We start from the raw sequence: 16835 nt of genomic DNA on the forward strand, positions 1-16835 counted from the left end.
TACTTCCTAAGTTCTTCGAGCTCTGCTTCCCCTAGGGGGTATAACCTCTTATAGGGAATCTCTTTTGTCTTTCCCGTTTTTTCATCTTTGTCCAGCTGAATTTTGTAGTCGATTCCTGGTCTTCGAGGTGGTAGCTCCATAGCTTCCTCTTCTTAGAATAGATTTGTGAATTGGTGATATTCTTTTGGAACCAATTCTTTCCATCCTTTTTTGCTTTGGTATTTCTTGTCCTGGATTGCTAGCTCTGTGCCGATATTGATTTTTGCTAGAACCGCTTTTTCATCTTCGTATGTCCATTTGAGAATTCCTGTTGTATCTCCTCTTTGATAATATCGTCCAAAGGCTTATGCAGTGATCTCTTTGATCTTAATTCTTTTTGTTGTATCGAGCTGGTTTTGGTCCGTACTTCCAAATCCCTTGTTTCCTCTTATAGTTTCTTCCAGTTGATCTACTTCATACAGATCCTCTTTGTTCATTTTTTCGATTATCAACTGTGCGATTCGATCGCCTTTCTGGACTTGGTAGTCCTCTTAAGCTAGGTTGGCCAGGACCACTTTGATTTCACCGGTATAGTCGACGTCGATTATCCCTGCCATGGTCATGAGTCGGTGTTTGACTGCTAGACCACCGCGGGGTGCTATTCGTCCATAGGTGCCTTCCAGGAATCCAATGGCTATTCCCGTCGCTATCATTGCCTGCCCGTTGGCAGGTATCTGAATTCCTTCGTTGGCATATAGGTCGTGTCCTGCTACCCCTTTGGAACCCTTGGTAGGCACTTTTGCCTCTTGGTCCAGTCCTTGTATCCGGACTCTCTTGTCTTGCCGCATCTCGGCAAACTTGGCATGCAAAGTTTCTTCCACCGCTTCTCGTATTGGTATTGAGTAGACCACAGGTGAACTGTTGAGACATTGTGTCGCATATAGTTTGCTTGTAAATGTCATCTTGTTCTTGTTCCAATTGATCGTCAGATTATGCTTCGATAACTATGGCATCCCTAGGACTATCTCACAGTTCTTCAGATCTGCCACTTGAAAGGTTGCCGTTTCCCTATAGCTGTCAATGTCCATGGGTACTGTCGCCGTATGGGTTATTGGACTCATAGTGCTTGGCTTTCCATCCGCTAAGTAGACTTGTCTTGCTTTCTTCACTTGTTTATTGTGGAGGCCATATTTGTCGCATATTTCTTTGTCGATGAAGTCTTCAGTGGCCCCCGAGTCGAGCATTGCATATATTGTTGTTTCTTCGCTTTCTCTATTGTATATCTTCGTTTTGATCATCACATGATCTCCATCTTCTTCTCCTCTTCGCGTGTATAGTGCCGTGTAGTAGTTCGCTAATTTGATGGGCTTTCCAGGTCCACATCTTGGGTCTCCCAGACCACCGTTTACTGGGGACCCTCGTCGTTTTCCGCCGGTGAATCCTCTGCTATCATTTTGCGAATGTTGCTTCTTTTCTGATTTTGGAAACGATTATTTCCAGCAGCTCTGTTTCCTTGATATCTGTTGTCCGGCCGGCTTCTGCATTCTCGTATCCGATGCCCTGCTTTTTCACACCTTAGGCATAGTTTTCCATTCATTCTTCTGGCGTATTCTTCCTTAGACAGATTCAGAGCAGGTCCTGCTGTTGGCTTGTTTAAGGAAGAATACGCCTGGTGGTAATGCTCAACTTTCTCCTCGAGGTGCTTGTAGTTTAAAGGTCCCGTCCACATTGCTGGATGATTGGACCACTCTATGTGCTATAGTATTTTCCGAGTTGCTCCGAACCATGTTTAATTTGGTTTCTTTGTCGATTGCCCATCTTGCAAATCGTTCAGCTGTCGTATAGCGCAGGTCAGAGATTCCCCATGCCTCTCAGTGTCTCTCACTGCAGTTTCTCAGGAGGATGATGTAGAGAGTCGCATCATCAAACTCGGCCTCGTATTCCTACAGTCGACATTCGTTCCAATATGCTGAGAACCTTTGTTTTCCTTGCTGGAGTTTTTCTAGCTTTCGTCTTGCTGTTTCTTTAGCATTGGGATCTCCAAATTGTTCAAAAAGTGTCACCTTGAACTCTTCGTATGTGACCCATTCCCTCTGCTTCCTTCCATCTTGGAAGGGCATGATCCATTGTCCCACGAGTCCCCTGAGTAGAGATTCCACATATGGAATCTTAATTTCATCATAGTGATTTCCGTATCCCTTAACGGCAAAATATCCCTCGCATTGCGCTAAGAATATTCGTAGCTTATCTTCGGCTCCTGCTTATGTGTTGGACTCCTTTGCTTTTAGTCATTGGACGTTTCCTTGCTCTGTATTTCGCGTGGCTGCAAGCAATGCCTGAAACTGATTTTCAGTCATTCCAAGTATGCTGATTCCTGGTGCTGGAGCGGCTGGGGCCGGTGGCCCTGGTGCTGCGGATCCCGACATTCTCTTGGGTCGTGGAGTTCCAGCAGGAGAGCTATCGACTGGTGATTCTTTCTCTGGGGTTACTGGGCTTGCTGCTCTCGAGGGCTCTGCTGAGACGTGATCTAGGGCATCGCTGAATCCTCCTAGATTAAGATTTTCATCATCGATGTCAATATCTCCTTCCTTGTCTGGGTTCAAGGATGCCGTCTTGTATCATTTGGTATCGCACTAGGTGACGCTTTGTAATGTAACGATCCATCTCTGGATAGTTAGTGCTTGGTGACGGGGAACGATACTTCTCTTCCTGTCTTCTTCTTCCTTTGTCTTACGATAGCTCTAGGTCTCTGCCTTCGTTACCGATAGTACAAGACCCTTGTCTTCTACCGGGAACGCCTATCGTAAGCTTTCTCTAACTCTTCTTTGTAAAGCGCCTTCCTTGGTGTAGCGATAACGTTGCAATAAGGATAAAGATCGTAAAGGTGTTTTATATTCGTTAAAGTAATAAGTAGGAAAAGTACTTAGAACAAAGCATGAAGAACCTATCTTCCTCGGCCGCATCGGCCTCCTTATATAGTGTTCTTCCCGCCTTTAGTCCTGTGACCTAAAGTGGTCACATGTGCGAAACCAAATCATAACAAACTAGTCATATGACCAAAGTGATCACATGCTCAAAACCCATGACCTCTTAATGAGGTCATGTGCAAAACATAAATCATATGCGCAAGGCTTACCTGCAAGGCACACTCGCAAGGCATACTCGTCAGGCATATGTCCCATAACTCATACTTGAGCCATGTGTAAAAGCATCACAAATCCCATACATAACAAATCATATAATACGAATAGGTCATATGCGTGAAACAATAACATACCTGTGACTCATACTATGCATCACGTGAAAACCCTTTCCTCGTTAAGCTATGTTTGTGACATCATGTGCGAAAATTGTTAAAAATACCAGAATCTGATACCTAGGAACTACCCTAAATAGGGTAATCCCACTCAGAATCTGTAACATATTTGCAAGGTGCTAGTCACGTTATCGGTAAATGGTATAATAGTTGGCAGGTGGCCTACACTACTAGAGAGGAGGCGAGAGTGGAAAACTAAAGGAGATTTCGAAAGTGTACTGAGAAACAAAGAAGTAACCGTTCAACCAAGTATATTGAAATGCTGTCTGTCGAAGTGTGCCTTTTCCATTATGGAATCAGGCAGTCTTTAAATACACAAATCTGTTCATGTCTAGCATAAATGAAACTAATCAAACGTATCAATCGATATACTTTGGTAAAACTAATTAAGTATCAAAATGATACTTAAAACAAACCAAGTATTAAAGTGATACTTAAAACAAAACATAAAACAAAACCAATAACTGAGTACCCGTACCGGTTACAGAATCAGAATCTCTGGTCTCCAACACCCCCTCTCGCTCCATTATAGGGTCCGCATGTCATCATACTTATCAATCTCAGTTACATTCTGTAACTATAACGCTTCAGAATTTAAGCTGTGAGAATAACATCGGATACATCGCTACTGTCTGTCTGGCTGAATCCTTGTCGCAGTATATATGTAATGTGTTCGCAAGATGCTAATTACGTTATTGGTAAATATTACGATAATTGGCAGGTGGCCTACTCTACCCGAGAAGGCAAGAGCTAGAAACTAAAGGAGGCTTTCAGTGTGTATTGAGAAATAAAGAGGTAATTGTTCAACCAAGTATATTGAAATACTGTCTGTTAAAGTCTGCCTTTTCCATCGTGACAACAAGCAGTCTTTAAATACACAAATTTGTTTATATCTAGCATGAATAAAACTAATCAAAGGTAACAAGTGATACACTTTGGTAAAACAAATCAAGTATCAAAATAATATTTTACACAAAACATATAATATAACTAAGTATCATACAATACTTAAAACAAAACATCAAACAAAACTTAAGTATCAAAGCAATACTTAAAACAAAACATAAAACAAAACTTAAGTATTAAATGATACTTAAAACAAACTAAGTATCAAAGTGATACTTAAAACAAACTATAATAACCGAGTACGCATACCGGTTACAATATATGAGAGGAGACATTTGCCTAGGTCTGGGAAATAGAATGAAGTAAATCCGTCAACTACTTAGAGCATTATTAAGCTTCAAAGATGTAATGTCTTTAATAAAAGCTATAAGTAACAGGACATTTTCGCATGATGATATGGTATTGAAGGTTAAAGAATCTCAATGTAAAACTAATACATTCTCACCTACTCTATAATAACCAGAAGAGTCTAGAACTCCCAGAAACACTACCGCAGAAGGCAATGGACTTCACGGAGTGTTACTACTGGGTCTAGGAATGCGCTGAGGTTGTGAGAACAATTCTCAATACTAGAATGACGATTGAAACCCTGTTACCCAGAGTAACCAAGAGTTGCCGACTGAGGGATTATCTATCAATCAGGTAGAATAGCTTTCTGTGAATTAGTAGGAAGTTCTTCAGGAGATATCTGTCGGTTGGATATAGAGTTAAGGAGGTTTGAAGTCAGGTAATCTAGGAAGATTGCAATTATGACTATCTCTTCAGACACAACCCACAGATGAAACTGATCATTTCATCAATGACAGAGACAATTGGGGCCTACTCAGTTCGACTTGAGATATAGGCCACAAGTCTCAAGACTCAGATGGTCGGATAATTACAATTGGGAACAACATGGTTCCTGGTTAATAGCAGGTATGGTGGTATTCAGGGTCTTTAGATGTTTGCAACTTGGAAAAATACCCGATATTGTAAGTACTAATAAGAGAGGTACATAGTTGTATATTAGATAGATGTAGTCCATAAATACTCAGATGCAGAATATAAATATCGAAGTGCCATCTAAGCTTTTAGATATCATCAAGTAACAGAGAAGAGACCTTAACCTTATAATATTATTTTCATGATTCTATTGTCGCCTACTTTATTTTACTCAAAGTAGTTATAAATAAAATGAGTGAAATCTCAGCCTTCCTAGATAATCTCTGTCTACAGAAATAAATCTTGGTTGGCCTAGACTACTCTGAAGTCTATCAGGTTATCTCTGCCTAATAGAAATATAAATTATATGTACAAGGCATACTTGCAAGGCATACTCGCCAGGTACACATCCTATGACTCATAATTAAATGATGTATGAGATATAAGGAATCATAATATAAACACATCATATAACTCAAGTGAGTCATATGCATGAAAGCCTTAATGTACTTATGACTAACAATCATAAGTCATGTAAAAATCCTCTCCTTGCTAAGTCATGTTCATGACACCCACAGATATCCTCCAGATGACTTTCTACTAATTTGTAGGAAGCCATTTTACTGGATTGGTAGATAATTCCTGAGTCAGCAACTTTGCTAAGTTGTTTATGCAGCCTTCTTACGTCACCAACTTTGAAGCTCAATATCTTCTGATCTGTTAGGAGTACTGGGATCTGATACCTAGGAACTACTCTAAGTAGGGTAACAGCACTCAGAATTGGAATCTCTGGTCTTTAACACCCACCTCCGGGCCCCTTACAGGGCCCGCAAGTCATCATACATATCAATCTTAGTTGTATCCTGTGACTATATTGCCACGGAATTGAAGATGTCAGAATAACACTATATACATTGCTACCATCTGTCTAACTAGATCTTATTTACAGAATATGTGAGAGGGGACCTTCAGCTTGGTCTGGGAAGTAGAACAGAGTAAATCCGTTAACTACTCCAGGACTTACTAGGTTTCAAAGGTGAAATATCATTGGCATGAGCTGTATGTAATGGGATGTTTTCGCAAAAAGACATGATAATGAATATTAGAGAATTTCTATGAAGAGCCAATATATTCTCATCCACTATACAATAATTAGAAGAGTCTAGAGTTCTGAGGGACACTACCAAAGAAGCCAATGGACTTCCTCATTCCAGGCTCTGTCAACTGACAAGCTGATTACCTGTCATCTTATGGTCCTCTGACACCATTTTCCCATATCAATCCCAGCACCAGGTCTGCACTCTGACAGGACCTGTTTCTGGTACAGCGGTGTAAGTACTATCCTATAACCTGTCGAGATATTCAGTCCAGTTTAGAATTTGGAACACTAACTACATTTAGTTAAGACAACTTGTACGTGATATCAGAATACCGGTAGCAACTACTCGAGTACCATACAGGTGACCACAGCAGATTAAGTTTAGCCAGAACCTATGGTACCCGCCATACGATGGAATTCTACAAAACAGTCCTGGCACAAGGGATAATTACACTCCCGAAAACCAAAACTAATTGACCTTATCTTAACTCCTTTATCTGCTTGATTTTTCCACCGGCACCAGAGACACCGACTTCAGGTAGGACGTTGCTCATAAAAATGTAAACTGGGTGGAGGAAACAGAATGGGCTGAGGTGGAGGTCTATTTCGGCTAGTGTAAGGGGTAGGCCTTTCACTGTTAGCCAGAGATGTTGGGGGTGTAGTTGGCCGTGTAGATGAATGGCGTGTTGGATTCGAGCTAGAACCATTCGTATATCCACCTTCGTATAATCCAATCTTGATTAACTTGTCCGCTAGGTCTTCCCAGAAGAATAAGTGCTGGCTTTGTACTTTCCGGTTGGGGTGTAGGGTTCTCATAATCCTGTAGGAGTTGACAATGGAAGTGTCAAGTAGCCAAAAAAAAAGAGGGAGCCAATTTCGGCAGGCCCTCAATTGAGTAGAGTAGTAGCTTCGTAGTTGATCAGCAATGTCCACCCCACCCATATGCTGATTGTAGTCATCGATAAATACTGGTATTGGAAGTAGCTTGCGTGAATTGTCACCAAATATTTGGCGAATAGTGGTACCATTTGTGCTGGTTTTCTTGGGACGGCGTTGGAGATGGTTTACAGTAGCGGATATTTCATGATAGCTAGTCATGAAAAGAACAGAATTGTTATCCTGCCAAACCAAGCAGCAGGTATTTGCTACAACAGTGCCACTAAGGTGACCCCATGGTAAGCTCTTTTTTGCCTCAGCCTTTTCAATTTTCAGGCAAGGTGGGAAGCCATGAGCATTTACCCGTGTCGTTCCAGCAGCTCCTATACCTAGTTTGCGCAACTCTTCGAACAGTGGGACACTGGTATAGTAGTTGTCAAGAACCAGATTCCAACAGTGCTCTGCTGGCAGCAGCTTGGCCAGTTGGTAGACAGCAGAAGCAGTAGGTGTTAAATGATCCAATTTAACAAGATTTACAGTGCCATGCACTATCGAGTACGACAAAAAGGCATAGGTATAGCCACGAGAGTACAATGCAAAGACCTTGTAGCCTTGCTTGATTGGCTTATTGTCACGAACATGGCTTAGCGAGGAAAAGGGTTTTCACGTAATGCATAGTTATGAGTCACAGGTATGTTATTGTTTCGCACATATGACCTATTCGGGTTATATGATTTGTTATGTGTGGGATTTGAGATGCTTTCGCACATGGCTCAAGTATGAGTCATGAGACATGCGCCTGATGAGTATGCCTTGCGAGTATGCCTTACGGGTAAGCCTTGCGCCTATGATTGATGTTTCACACATGACCTCATTATGAGGTCATGGGTTTTGTGCATATGACTCAGTCGGATCATATGACTAGTTGTTATGATTTGGTTTCACACATGTGACCACTTTAGGTCACATGATTAAAAGCAGGAAGAACACTATATAAGAAGGCCGATGTGGCCGAGGAAGATAGGTTCTTCATGCTTTGTTCTAAGTACTTTTCCTACTTATTACTTTAACGAATATAAAACACCTTTACCATCATTATCTTTATTGCAACATTATCGTTACGCCAAGGAAGGCACTTTACGAAGAAGAGTTAGAGAAAGCTTACGATAGGCGTTCCTGGTAGAAGACTAGGGTCTTGTACTATCGGTAACGTAGGCAGAGGCCTAAAGCTATCGTAAGACAAAGGAGGAAGAAGACAGGAAGAGAAGTATCGTTCCCTGTCGCCAAGCACTAACTATCCAGAGAGGGATCGTTACACTTATTTTTCATTTTAACAGTATGTGCACTCCGACCGCAAAATCGAATCATCATCTCATCTATCGCTACCTTAGTACTTGGGACATAAAACTGCCGAAAGCGCTCTTGCAGTTGACTAGCTAAAGGCTCTAACTTGTAGTATCAGAGCTTAGCCGTAAGCTCTATTCTTGGATCTGCGACTTGAAAATATTGTTTGATTTGTTGAAATCGAGTAAGTGACATACAACTTTTAGGAATTCAGTAACTTGAGGGGGGAAACTGCCATCGATTTTGCTGATTCACCAATGATTGTTGGACTCGGACCCAGGTTGGCTTTTTGGATATCTGGCGCCAGCTTGCTTGTGCCTGTTTATTCCAGTGCAAAGGGAGAGCTGATTCCCAGTGAAGTCCCATCTTGATGATTAGACCAAACCATACTTTCAATTCTGCCGCAGTTGTCTCCCTCCAGCTCCGTTGTTTTATTCCTATTCCCAGCCGCTTGGAAATAGACCTCCGAGTCTCTTGCCACATACCTCTCCCATTCGCTACTATTTCTCGTTTTAAAGAGGCATATAGATTGGTATTGACTGCAAGTTCTTCAAATGTCTCAGTTGTGAAAAATATCGAAAACAAGGAGAACAGATCATTTCCACATCCTTCGGGCAGATTAACCTATACAAGCTCTCACATTTTAGAATTCACAGTATAATCTTTTCATGTTAGAAAACGGAACTCCCCTGCCTTCGCTGAATGTTCTGGATAGGGCGAGTGGAAGGGTTCAAACTGAGGCACACCCGGCAGAGTTCCTGCCCCAACCCTTTTTCTTACACCTATCGTTTTCCCATCTGATGCCTGCCCTCCTGGCCCACTACTGAGAGCACTACCAAGCCTCCCAGGCAAGCTCCCCTCCCTGGGCATCACAGGTACGGAGACTTCTTCTTCGGAATAAGACTTTGACTGGCATCGCTGCCGTTTGGGTGGACTACTAGTATTAGGTTCGGGAATATATGTGGATTGACTAGCATTTCCTGACACTTCTGCAAAGGCTTTTCTTTTTCGTGGCATCGTAGCTTTGACTGCCAGACACGAGAGTAAATAGTTCTTGAGTGGTGTTGTTACCGTGAGGTTGAGAACTCTCGCCGCACTTAACCAAATGCAGTTAGGGTTCCAAATTCTAAACTGGACTGAATGTCTCGACAGGTTATGGGATATGATATGATAGCACGGACTGGCTACGGGGCCGGTGTGCTCACGAGTCTGTTCCAATCCCTTTGTTCATTCCCGAATTTTCACGCACTTTTTGAGTCTTGCCCCGATAGGATGACCGGCAAGCCAGACAACAAACACACCGAGATAAATCAAAACCGGCGGAAGTATGACACCGTACCGTACAAAATTGCATAAGAATATCTCGCTTTGATTGAAAAAAACTTGGCGAAAAAGTGAAGATAATAATTATGCGGTACGATCTTGGCGCGAAAATTGGTGAGCAGATAATTATTGCATTTTGCGTTTTTGCGAAAAGATCCAAAAAGGAAAAAAGTGATTTTATTTTTATGGCTTGGACTATGAATACACGCAACTCGCACAGAAACACCACACGGATTAATCAACCAAAGTAGAATCACGGACTTTTACAATTACAATTATATACTTGGGGGAATTTTTTTATTTTTATTTTTTGGATGATTTTTGTCAGTCATCTGAGCGTCGATATGTATAAATAAGCAAAACGCTCTTGTTTCGTGATATGTGGCGAAATATCGTACCATGGCATCTTTTTTTTGCCGATATTTTTTGATTCTCAAAATCTATCGATAGAGCTTGTACAGTACTCGTACAGTACTTTCTTTCTTCCTTTCCAATCACCACCCCTTTTTTTATAACAGAACAAAAAAACAAAATCCCATATAATTACAAAGGATTTGGGGAATTCTTATTTTTATTTTTATTTTTTATTTTTTAAAAATTTAATAATAATAAAATAAAAATAAAAATAAAATCAATGTGATCGGGTCGGGTGCACAGTATCATACTTGTACTATACTCGAGTAAAGCTGCCCCATTTCTAGTTGCAAACTGCCAAAACCGCTCGCCAAACTTTTGCGCCAAGATGGTACAGTACCGTGAGAGGGCTCTACTCTGCCCGGGTGTTGAGGTAAATTTAGAAAAGGGCGGGGGGGGGAAGAAAAAGCTGAGCAGTAGGACGAGTGGAGAGGGAGGGATACGAGCGAGCGCCGATCAATTAGTGTGGGTGGGGAGTTGTTACGGGACTCCATCGAACAGAGCGGTCGCACCTGGCACTGCCAAGTGATCGTTAATGATTTTGAATTCGCGGGATTTTTATCGGAATCGTGAAGAGACCGGATTAGGGCCGAGGGAGAGAGGGAGGAGGAGAATCGGGCTCTTGGGGGTTGGAACTGCCCCGTTGGTGTTATACTTGTATGTGTTTTTGAAATGCAACAGTGCTCGATAAACTCCGGATTTCTGGTGTCCGCCAAGACGGGAATTTTTCCAACTGGCGCAACTTGTTTTTGTCCCCTCCCTTGTCTGCCGTGCCCGGGTGCTTGGGTGCTTGTATTATGAATCGTGGGCATGGTGGTGAGAATGGGAGTGCCCGAGCATGGAAATTGGGAAGCATATCGTTGCGACTGCGGCTGGGGGGGTTAACTCACTGGTCGTGTGGATAAGCGTCGGATTAACTTTAGGCTTAACTTTGTGGGCTGATTGGGGGTATTCAGTAATCATAATGCTCGGGTATTCGTTCGGTAAGCTGATGGGTCTTTGGTGGCACTGACGACAGTTTGATTGATAGATAGTAGCTCTAAGATAAGAGTATGAAATTGTGATAACTGAACTGAACCTTTGCTCCCCACCTCCATCTCCACTCTTCCCGCGCAGATCGTAACTTCGTTAACCCACCTCACCTCTTGACTTAGCAGCCTCGCCGCGCTCACACATCATGGATACGTTAAGCGATGTATCGGGGAAGGTCTACGCCTCACCACGAGCAGAGTCCGAAGCCCCCTGGTTGCCGAGGGCGGACTCCTTCGCGTACTCTTCATACATACTCCCATCCACACTGATCCGCACGACACCACCCTTCCCCAAGGCCAAAATCCTCTCATCGATCAACCTGGCCAACTTCCTCCTCTGGTCCTTCTTGAGCGCCTGAGCGGCGAATATTATCTGGGCGATGTACAAAATTCTGTAGTACCCCCACTCCCTCCGTATTAGCCCCTGCGCGCTTGGGGGGGGAGAAAAGGGTGAGGAGAGGAAGGACTTACACAATCAGCCAACTAACGCCAAACCTCCCCTTCGGCAACGGGCACTTGACGTCGAACCCTTCGGAGAACGGATAGAACTGCGTGTCACCAATGCTGCATCCGTATAGGCCCATGTAGTAGTCGTAGTAGGCCCCGTTGTTTATGTACACCACCTCCACCAGCTCCCATGACGTCTGGACTAGCCAGAAGGTGAAGATGATACTGTACAGGCTGACGGCGTAGACAGGGTTCAGGTGGGACCTTTTGAGGAGGAAGATGTCGGCTAGCGAGTGGATGAGGGTGATGAGGGAGAGGGAGAGGGTTGTCGCACTATTAGGGGGTGATAATTCATTGTTAGTGGGGGGTATGATAGAAGGAAGAAAGGAAGGAAGGGAAGGGAAGGGGGTTATCATACGCGAGAATGTTTACCGTAAGAGTTGTTTCTGCTATGGCTATTCCCGCGGTTGCGGTCGAGGAGATGGCTAGGCAGATGGAGGTTAACAGGATGTGAAAGCCGGCCCAGCGAGTGTCTGATGTTTTTGCCAGCATTTTGATCAGGGTTTTTTTTTTTAACTCGTGGATCCGTATCGTATCGTTATAATTAGGTGCAGTCGTAATCGTGAGGAGAGTTTGGAACTTTTATTTTTATTTTTATTTTTTACCTTCGCAGTGCGAACCAGGAGATGGGCGTGATGGTGGGCGAGCGTGCGGGGGAGAGAGGAATGAAGAGGATGGAAGAAGGAAAAGGCTATCGGTACTTGTACTCGAGTACTTATGAATTGGAGGGAGGGGTGTGTTGCCAACCAGTTGTCTCCACAAACTTGATTCGGCGGTGGCTTTCCTGCTTTTGCTACTGGCAGAATGTGATGGTGCACATGTTCCAAGGCTCATGGCTGAGGTGGGACAAATCGCGATGTTGGTGATGATGCCGCTTTTAGAATAGTGTACCAGTTTCATAACCCGTGTGGTTGCTTCGCTTTGTTCGTGTCGTGTGGTGGGCTGCGGCTGATGTCTTAATTTACCTGCGGCTAGGTGCTTGGACATTGTACTCGTACTTGTATGTAAGGCTGTGAATAACTTGGCGGGGAAGATGGTGGTTTTTAACCTTGCGGGGCACTGACTGATAAGACATTTGGCTTCGGGATACTGTTTCTACTCGGGATCTCCTACTCTACGGGTACTGCACTTGTACTGTACAAGTGCTGTGTGATATGGGGCTTTGGTTGCTGCGGCGTGATGCCTCACTTGTACATACCGGTATCATATGGGGATTATCTCAACCATGTTGATGGGACTCGGAATGTTAACATCAGCCAAAAACCACCCGCAACCTACTCGAGTGACACCGGGGGGGATATAACCTTTCCCCCGAGCCTTTTCAAAATTCTCGTGTAGAGAGCGCTTAAACGAGTTCTCGATGAGCAGCGCAGGATATCACCACACTTTTGTTCGCAGCGAGAAAGGTTCTGAATCGGTAACTGCTGTTGATCCGCCGGGTAGATGCATGAAACCAGCAAAGGCTGAAAAAAAAAAAAGAGAAAAAGAGAGAGAGAGAGAATTGCCCCGCCCCCACCTCCCAAATAAATATGCTGTATTCTGCCAGAAGTTACAAATAATGAGAGGAAGAAGGGAAGAAATAAAAAAGCCTTCACGTTATCATACGCCACGGTTAGCAGTACGAGATTGAAGGTGAAATCCTCTCGCTAGCGAGTGATCACTTATGAATAACGGTGTCCAACCGTAACCCTTTCTCCACCCAAGAATCCGTTCGCCATAAATGGAAGGAAATAAAAAAAACAAATTGAAAGAAGGAAACCGAAAGTCGTAAAGTCATCAAAAGGACAAAAAGAAGCAGCTTTGGATCTGTTGCTTACGGGAAGATGTAGCTCTTAGCAGACTCAACCTGGGTCTTCTCGACATCCGCCGTTGCCCCCTCCGGATTAACCTTAACGTACTTGGGGCTGGGTACGCCGGTGTACAGTTGATGCGTCAGATGTGGGAGCATTTGCGCTCCACACTGGGGACAACCCAAAATAGGTGGCGCAATCGTCTGCAGTGCCAAAACCGCTTGGTCCACCTGTCGTTGGAAGGTATCCCTCTTCTCCTGCTTTAATGCCCTCGCCGAGAAAACGATCGACGCGACGTACAAAAACCTGGTTTGTCAATGATTAGTGGTCGGCTAGCCTCGGGCGACTCGGGACGTTGCATACACCAGAATCCAAGAGAATGAGAACCTGGCCTTGGGCAGAGGGCAAGACCAGCCAGAGGGCGTGCCCTGAGAGTATTGAACATCCGCAATGCTGCATCGGTAGGTGCCGTCGGAGAATACGGAGTGTTGGTCGTATCCCATGATCACCATCTCGACAATTTCCCAGATGGAGAAGGATAGCCAGAAGAAGAACATGATGCTGGACATGGCCACGACATAGACTGGTTTGAGCTTTGAGTTGAGGAAGAGGGATAGGTCAACTACTGAGTGTACGAGCGTTATGAACCCGAGAATGGTGCCCGCAATACTAGGAGGAGGGGGAGGGATTAGTCTTCACTGCTAGATGGGAGGAGGGGGGGAGGTACGCATTCAAGTTTATGGTTGCGACGATTTCAACAGTGCATACCGAGATGGCTGCTATTACGAATACGAATAGCATCAATGTGACTGTGACGATGCTTTGTCCTTTCCAGCGGCCATCACCGTGGAGACCGGGGCGGATGGTGGGCATTCTGAAAGATTTCGTCGGGGCAGGGTTGGGAAAAACCGGAAAGGATTTGCTATTGTAAATGTTTGAGTGGGGGGTGGATGGAAGGTTCTTATACAGCTATCGCCCATATCGAGTTGAACCGGGTTTGGTAGACATGATTAGACGGTGTTAATATTTTACACTTGATATGTGGGACTAGGAGCACAGCCTACTTGTAATGATAGGGTCACCTTGTAATGCTCTCCTTATTGGCTACCGGGGTTTGCATACCTTGCTGTGGAACTGGGGGGGGGGTGTCTCGTGCGCTCACAGTAAATCCGGCATTCTAATTAACCTTAATTCAAGTATAAGCAAGTTAGGGGTTCCCTCTAGTCGAGAAGGGTCTTAACTGTGAGGATTCTGCCGTTTTAGCTTTACTAAATTCTTCTTGGGTGCTATGATACCAGGGTCTTCCGCGGCGCCAGGGGATTTTTCCTGGTACTTGGATCACTCACTATCGGAAGTGGTCTAAATTTAGCTTGGTTATTCTGTAATGGACTCTGGAACAACCTATAAACACTTACCTGATCGTCCTCGGACTTCTAACGCGCCCACGAATAAAATACCGTACCCTATGTGTGCATCAGTAGGGGTCCAAAAACCATTACCCCACGTAGCCACCCCGACATTGAAATTGCTATTATTAGGTTGTTCGTGGATGGTGCAGAAATCCTTCAGCCCAACCAAGGAAAATCGAGATCGAAACATGTTCTGCCCTCCTCGGGTCTATCAAAGCCTTCTTTGGATTGCCCTCTGAGCCTCTTCCTGGGAAAACTTTTATTTCTCTATTATACAAGTGATTGGTTATGAATTTTTTTAGTAATAAGGGAATTCAATTTTGACTGTGCCGGCATTCCTTGTTAGTATGATACGGGAGTGAATTAGCAAGTAGCGAACAGTTGGTGCCGGGTACAGTAAGTCTTCCTGCTATCATACTCTTTGTCGAGGTTGGACTTGCGAGTCACCTGGGTCGGCTATACGAGCACCGGTGCCCTATGGGATGAAACCTGCCTGGGAACCCTTGTTCTGCGGGTTTCGCACTTAAGAGGTTTGAGAAGAGGTGGGTGGTTTGGGATTCCGCTAAGTATCTAAAGCCATTTCGTGTCAAAGCATGACGCCTCCGGCTGGGTTCAAAAACGTCCAGGAGGGGAAGCGCGAGGGTGTAGAATGTCAATCTAGCTGTAAGGGCCAAGGTAGGGAGATATTATGGACAAGCGAGTAGGACCACGTAGCCTCTCGTAATGGTAGAGCATGAGAGGGTAGTGTGCATTGAAGGTTATGGACCTCATTCTTTGTGTGAAGTAGTGCCCTTTTCTTGGTGCTCCCTCACGGCAATAAAAGCCATATTGCTCCTGTTACCTTTAGTTTCAACCCCCCCCCCGGGTTTCTCGGGGAGGTAGTCTATCAGGCTTATGAGTTAAATTAGTCGTGGAAACATGGCGACTGGTGAGGAGTAGGAGTTAGGATACTTCCATGACTGGTTGGGATCGGTCAGCGGTCTACTTGAGCTTTAAAACTATCATCAAAAATATATAGGGAAAGTTATAGGGGCTCTTGGTGAGGTTTTTCTTAGACTTAGTCTTACAGAGCTGGCCCCTAGGCCGGATAAGGTCGTGATGATTCCCTTGTTGGCGGGCGGATTTTCGCTATGGTCTTGTTTTGCCAAGAGGGGGAGGGGTATAATAGGAAAATCCACTCCCGCCCTGATTGCCACTGAGAATCCTGGGCAGTGTAAATAAATGGAGCCTATCATATCTGATGTGCCACACCAATCTTTAAACTACTCGTGCTCTTATCTACGTCTGATTACTACCTCAGCCTTCCTAAATCATAACTTTTGCTAGCCTTTTATAGAGGACGCCGTTAAAGTCCTCAAGGACTCTCGTTCCCTTCGGATTTTAGAATGAAACCTGCGGGTAAACGCGCTGTGGTAACCTATGTCTCGATTTTTTTTATATCTACAATTTTCTTCTCTGAAGATCCCCCCTCAGCTACAGGTAGCAATCGATCAATGCCCCAGTACCCGTGAGTCCAACCCGTCCAATAGAAATATCCATGACATCATAAGGAAATCAATACATTAATGCGTTGAAATCACCAGTCGTTCCGCATTAAACAAACTCTTTCTCCAGATTCCCCTTTGGATAGTCCTGGTCCAAGCCAGTCTTTGGCATCTCTCCGTCTTGCTCTTGTACGATAGCCCTTATCACTCTATTAGAGTATTCAATTGTCGGCAAATTGGCAGCCGGCGCTTCCACCCTATCGTGTCTTTGCGCCTTTGGGCGGCGGGGCATCTTTGCAGACCTCTTCTCCTCCTTTGCGACGTAGACACTAGCAGCAATATACAAAAATCTAATAAGTGCATCCAACCCCACCACGTCAATAATTTCCTCATAGCATATCTTATGTTTATTGAGAGAGGAAGTAAAAAGGAAACA

The 16835-nt window shown here is 44.2% G+C and overlaps 2 protein-coding genes; both read right to left on the minus strand.

Moving 5' to 3' along the window:
• Nucleotides 1–11181: 11181 nt before the first annotated feature.
• GSTUM_00008905001 (uncharacterized protein) lies at nt 11182–12459 on the minus strand. XM_002840359.2 has 3 exons: nt 12075–12459; nt 11681–11989; nt 11182–11601 (listed from the first exon to the last, which is right to left on the minus strand). The coding sequence occupies exons 1-3, from the start codon at nt 12206–12208 to the stop codon at nt 11388–11390; spliced, it is 657 nt and encodes a 218-aa protein (XP_002840405.1). The 5' UTR covers nt 12209–12459; the 3' UTR covers nt 11182–11387.
• Nucleotides 12460–13126: 667 nt separating this feature from the next.
• GSTUM_00008906001 (uncharacterized protein) lies at nt 13127–14416 on the minus strand. XM_002840360.2 has 3 exons: nt 14234–14416; nt 13870–14175; nt 13127–13812 (listed from the first exon to the last, which is right to left on the minus strand). The coding sequence occupies exons 1-3, from the start codon at nt 14377–14379 to the stop codon at nt 13530–13532; spliced, it is 735 nt and encodes a 244-aa protein (XP_002840406.1). The 5' UTR covers nt 14380–14416; the 3' UTR covers nt 13127–13529.
• Nucleotides 14417–16835: the final 2419 nt, after the last annotated feature.

This window comes from Tuber melanosporum (genome assembly GCF_000151645.1).
Source record: "Tuber melanosporum whole genome shotgun sequence assembly, scaffold_5, strain Mel28".
Classification (NCBI taxonomy): domain Eukaryota; kingdom Fungi; phylum Ascomycota; class Pezizomycetes; order Pezizales; family Tuberaceae; genus Tuber; species Tuber melanosporum.

Excerpts from the sequence above, each read along its gene's own strand:
- GSTUM_00008905001 (XM_002840359.2), bottom strand. The coding sequence starts at position 12,208 with ATGCTGGCAAAAACATCAGACACTCGCTGGGCCGGCTTTCACATCCTG. Across the intron at positions 11,990-12,074 it reads CTTACGGTAAACATTCTCGC|TGCGACAACCCTCTCCCTCT; the intron begins GTATGATAACCC and ends ACCCCCTAATAG. Across the intron at positions 11,602-11,680 it reads GGCGTTAGTTGGCTGATTGT|AATTTTGTACATCGCCCAGA; the intron begins GTAAGTCCTTCC and ends GGGGTACTACAG.
- GSTUM_00008906001 (XM_002840360.2), bottom strand. The coding sequence starts at position 14,379 with ATGCCCACCATCCGCCCCGGTCTCCACGGTGATGGCCGCTGGAAAGGA. Across the intron at positions 14,176-14,233 it reads GCAACCATAAACTTGAATGC|TATTGCGGGCACCATTCTCG; the intron begins GTACCTCCCCCC and ends CCCTCCTCCTAG. Across the intron at positions 13,813-13,869 it reads TCATTCTCTTGGATTCTGGT|GTTTTTGTACGTCGCGTCGA; the intron begins GTATGCAACGTC and ends TTGACAAACCAG.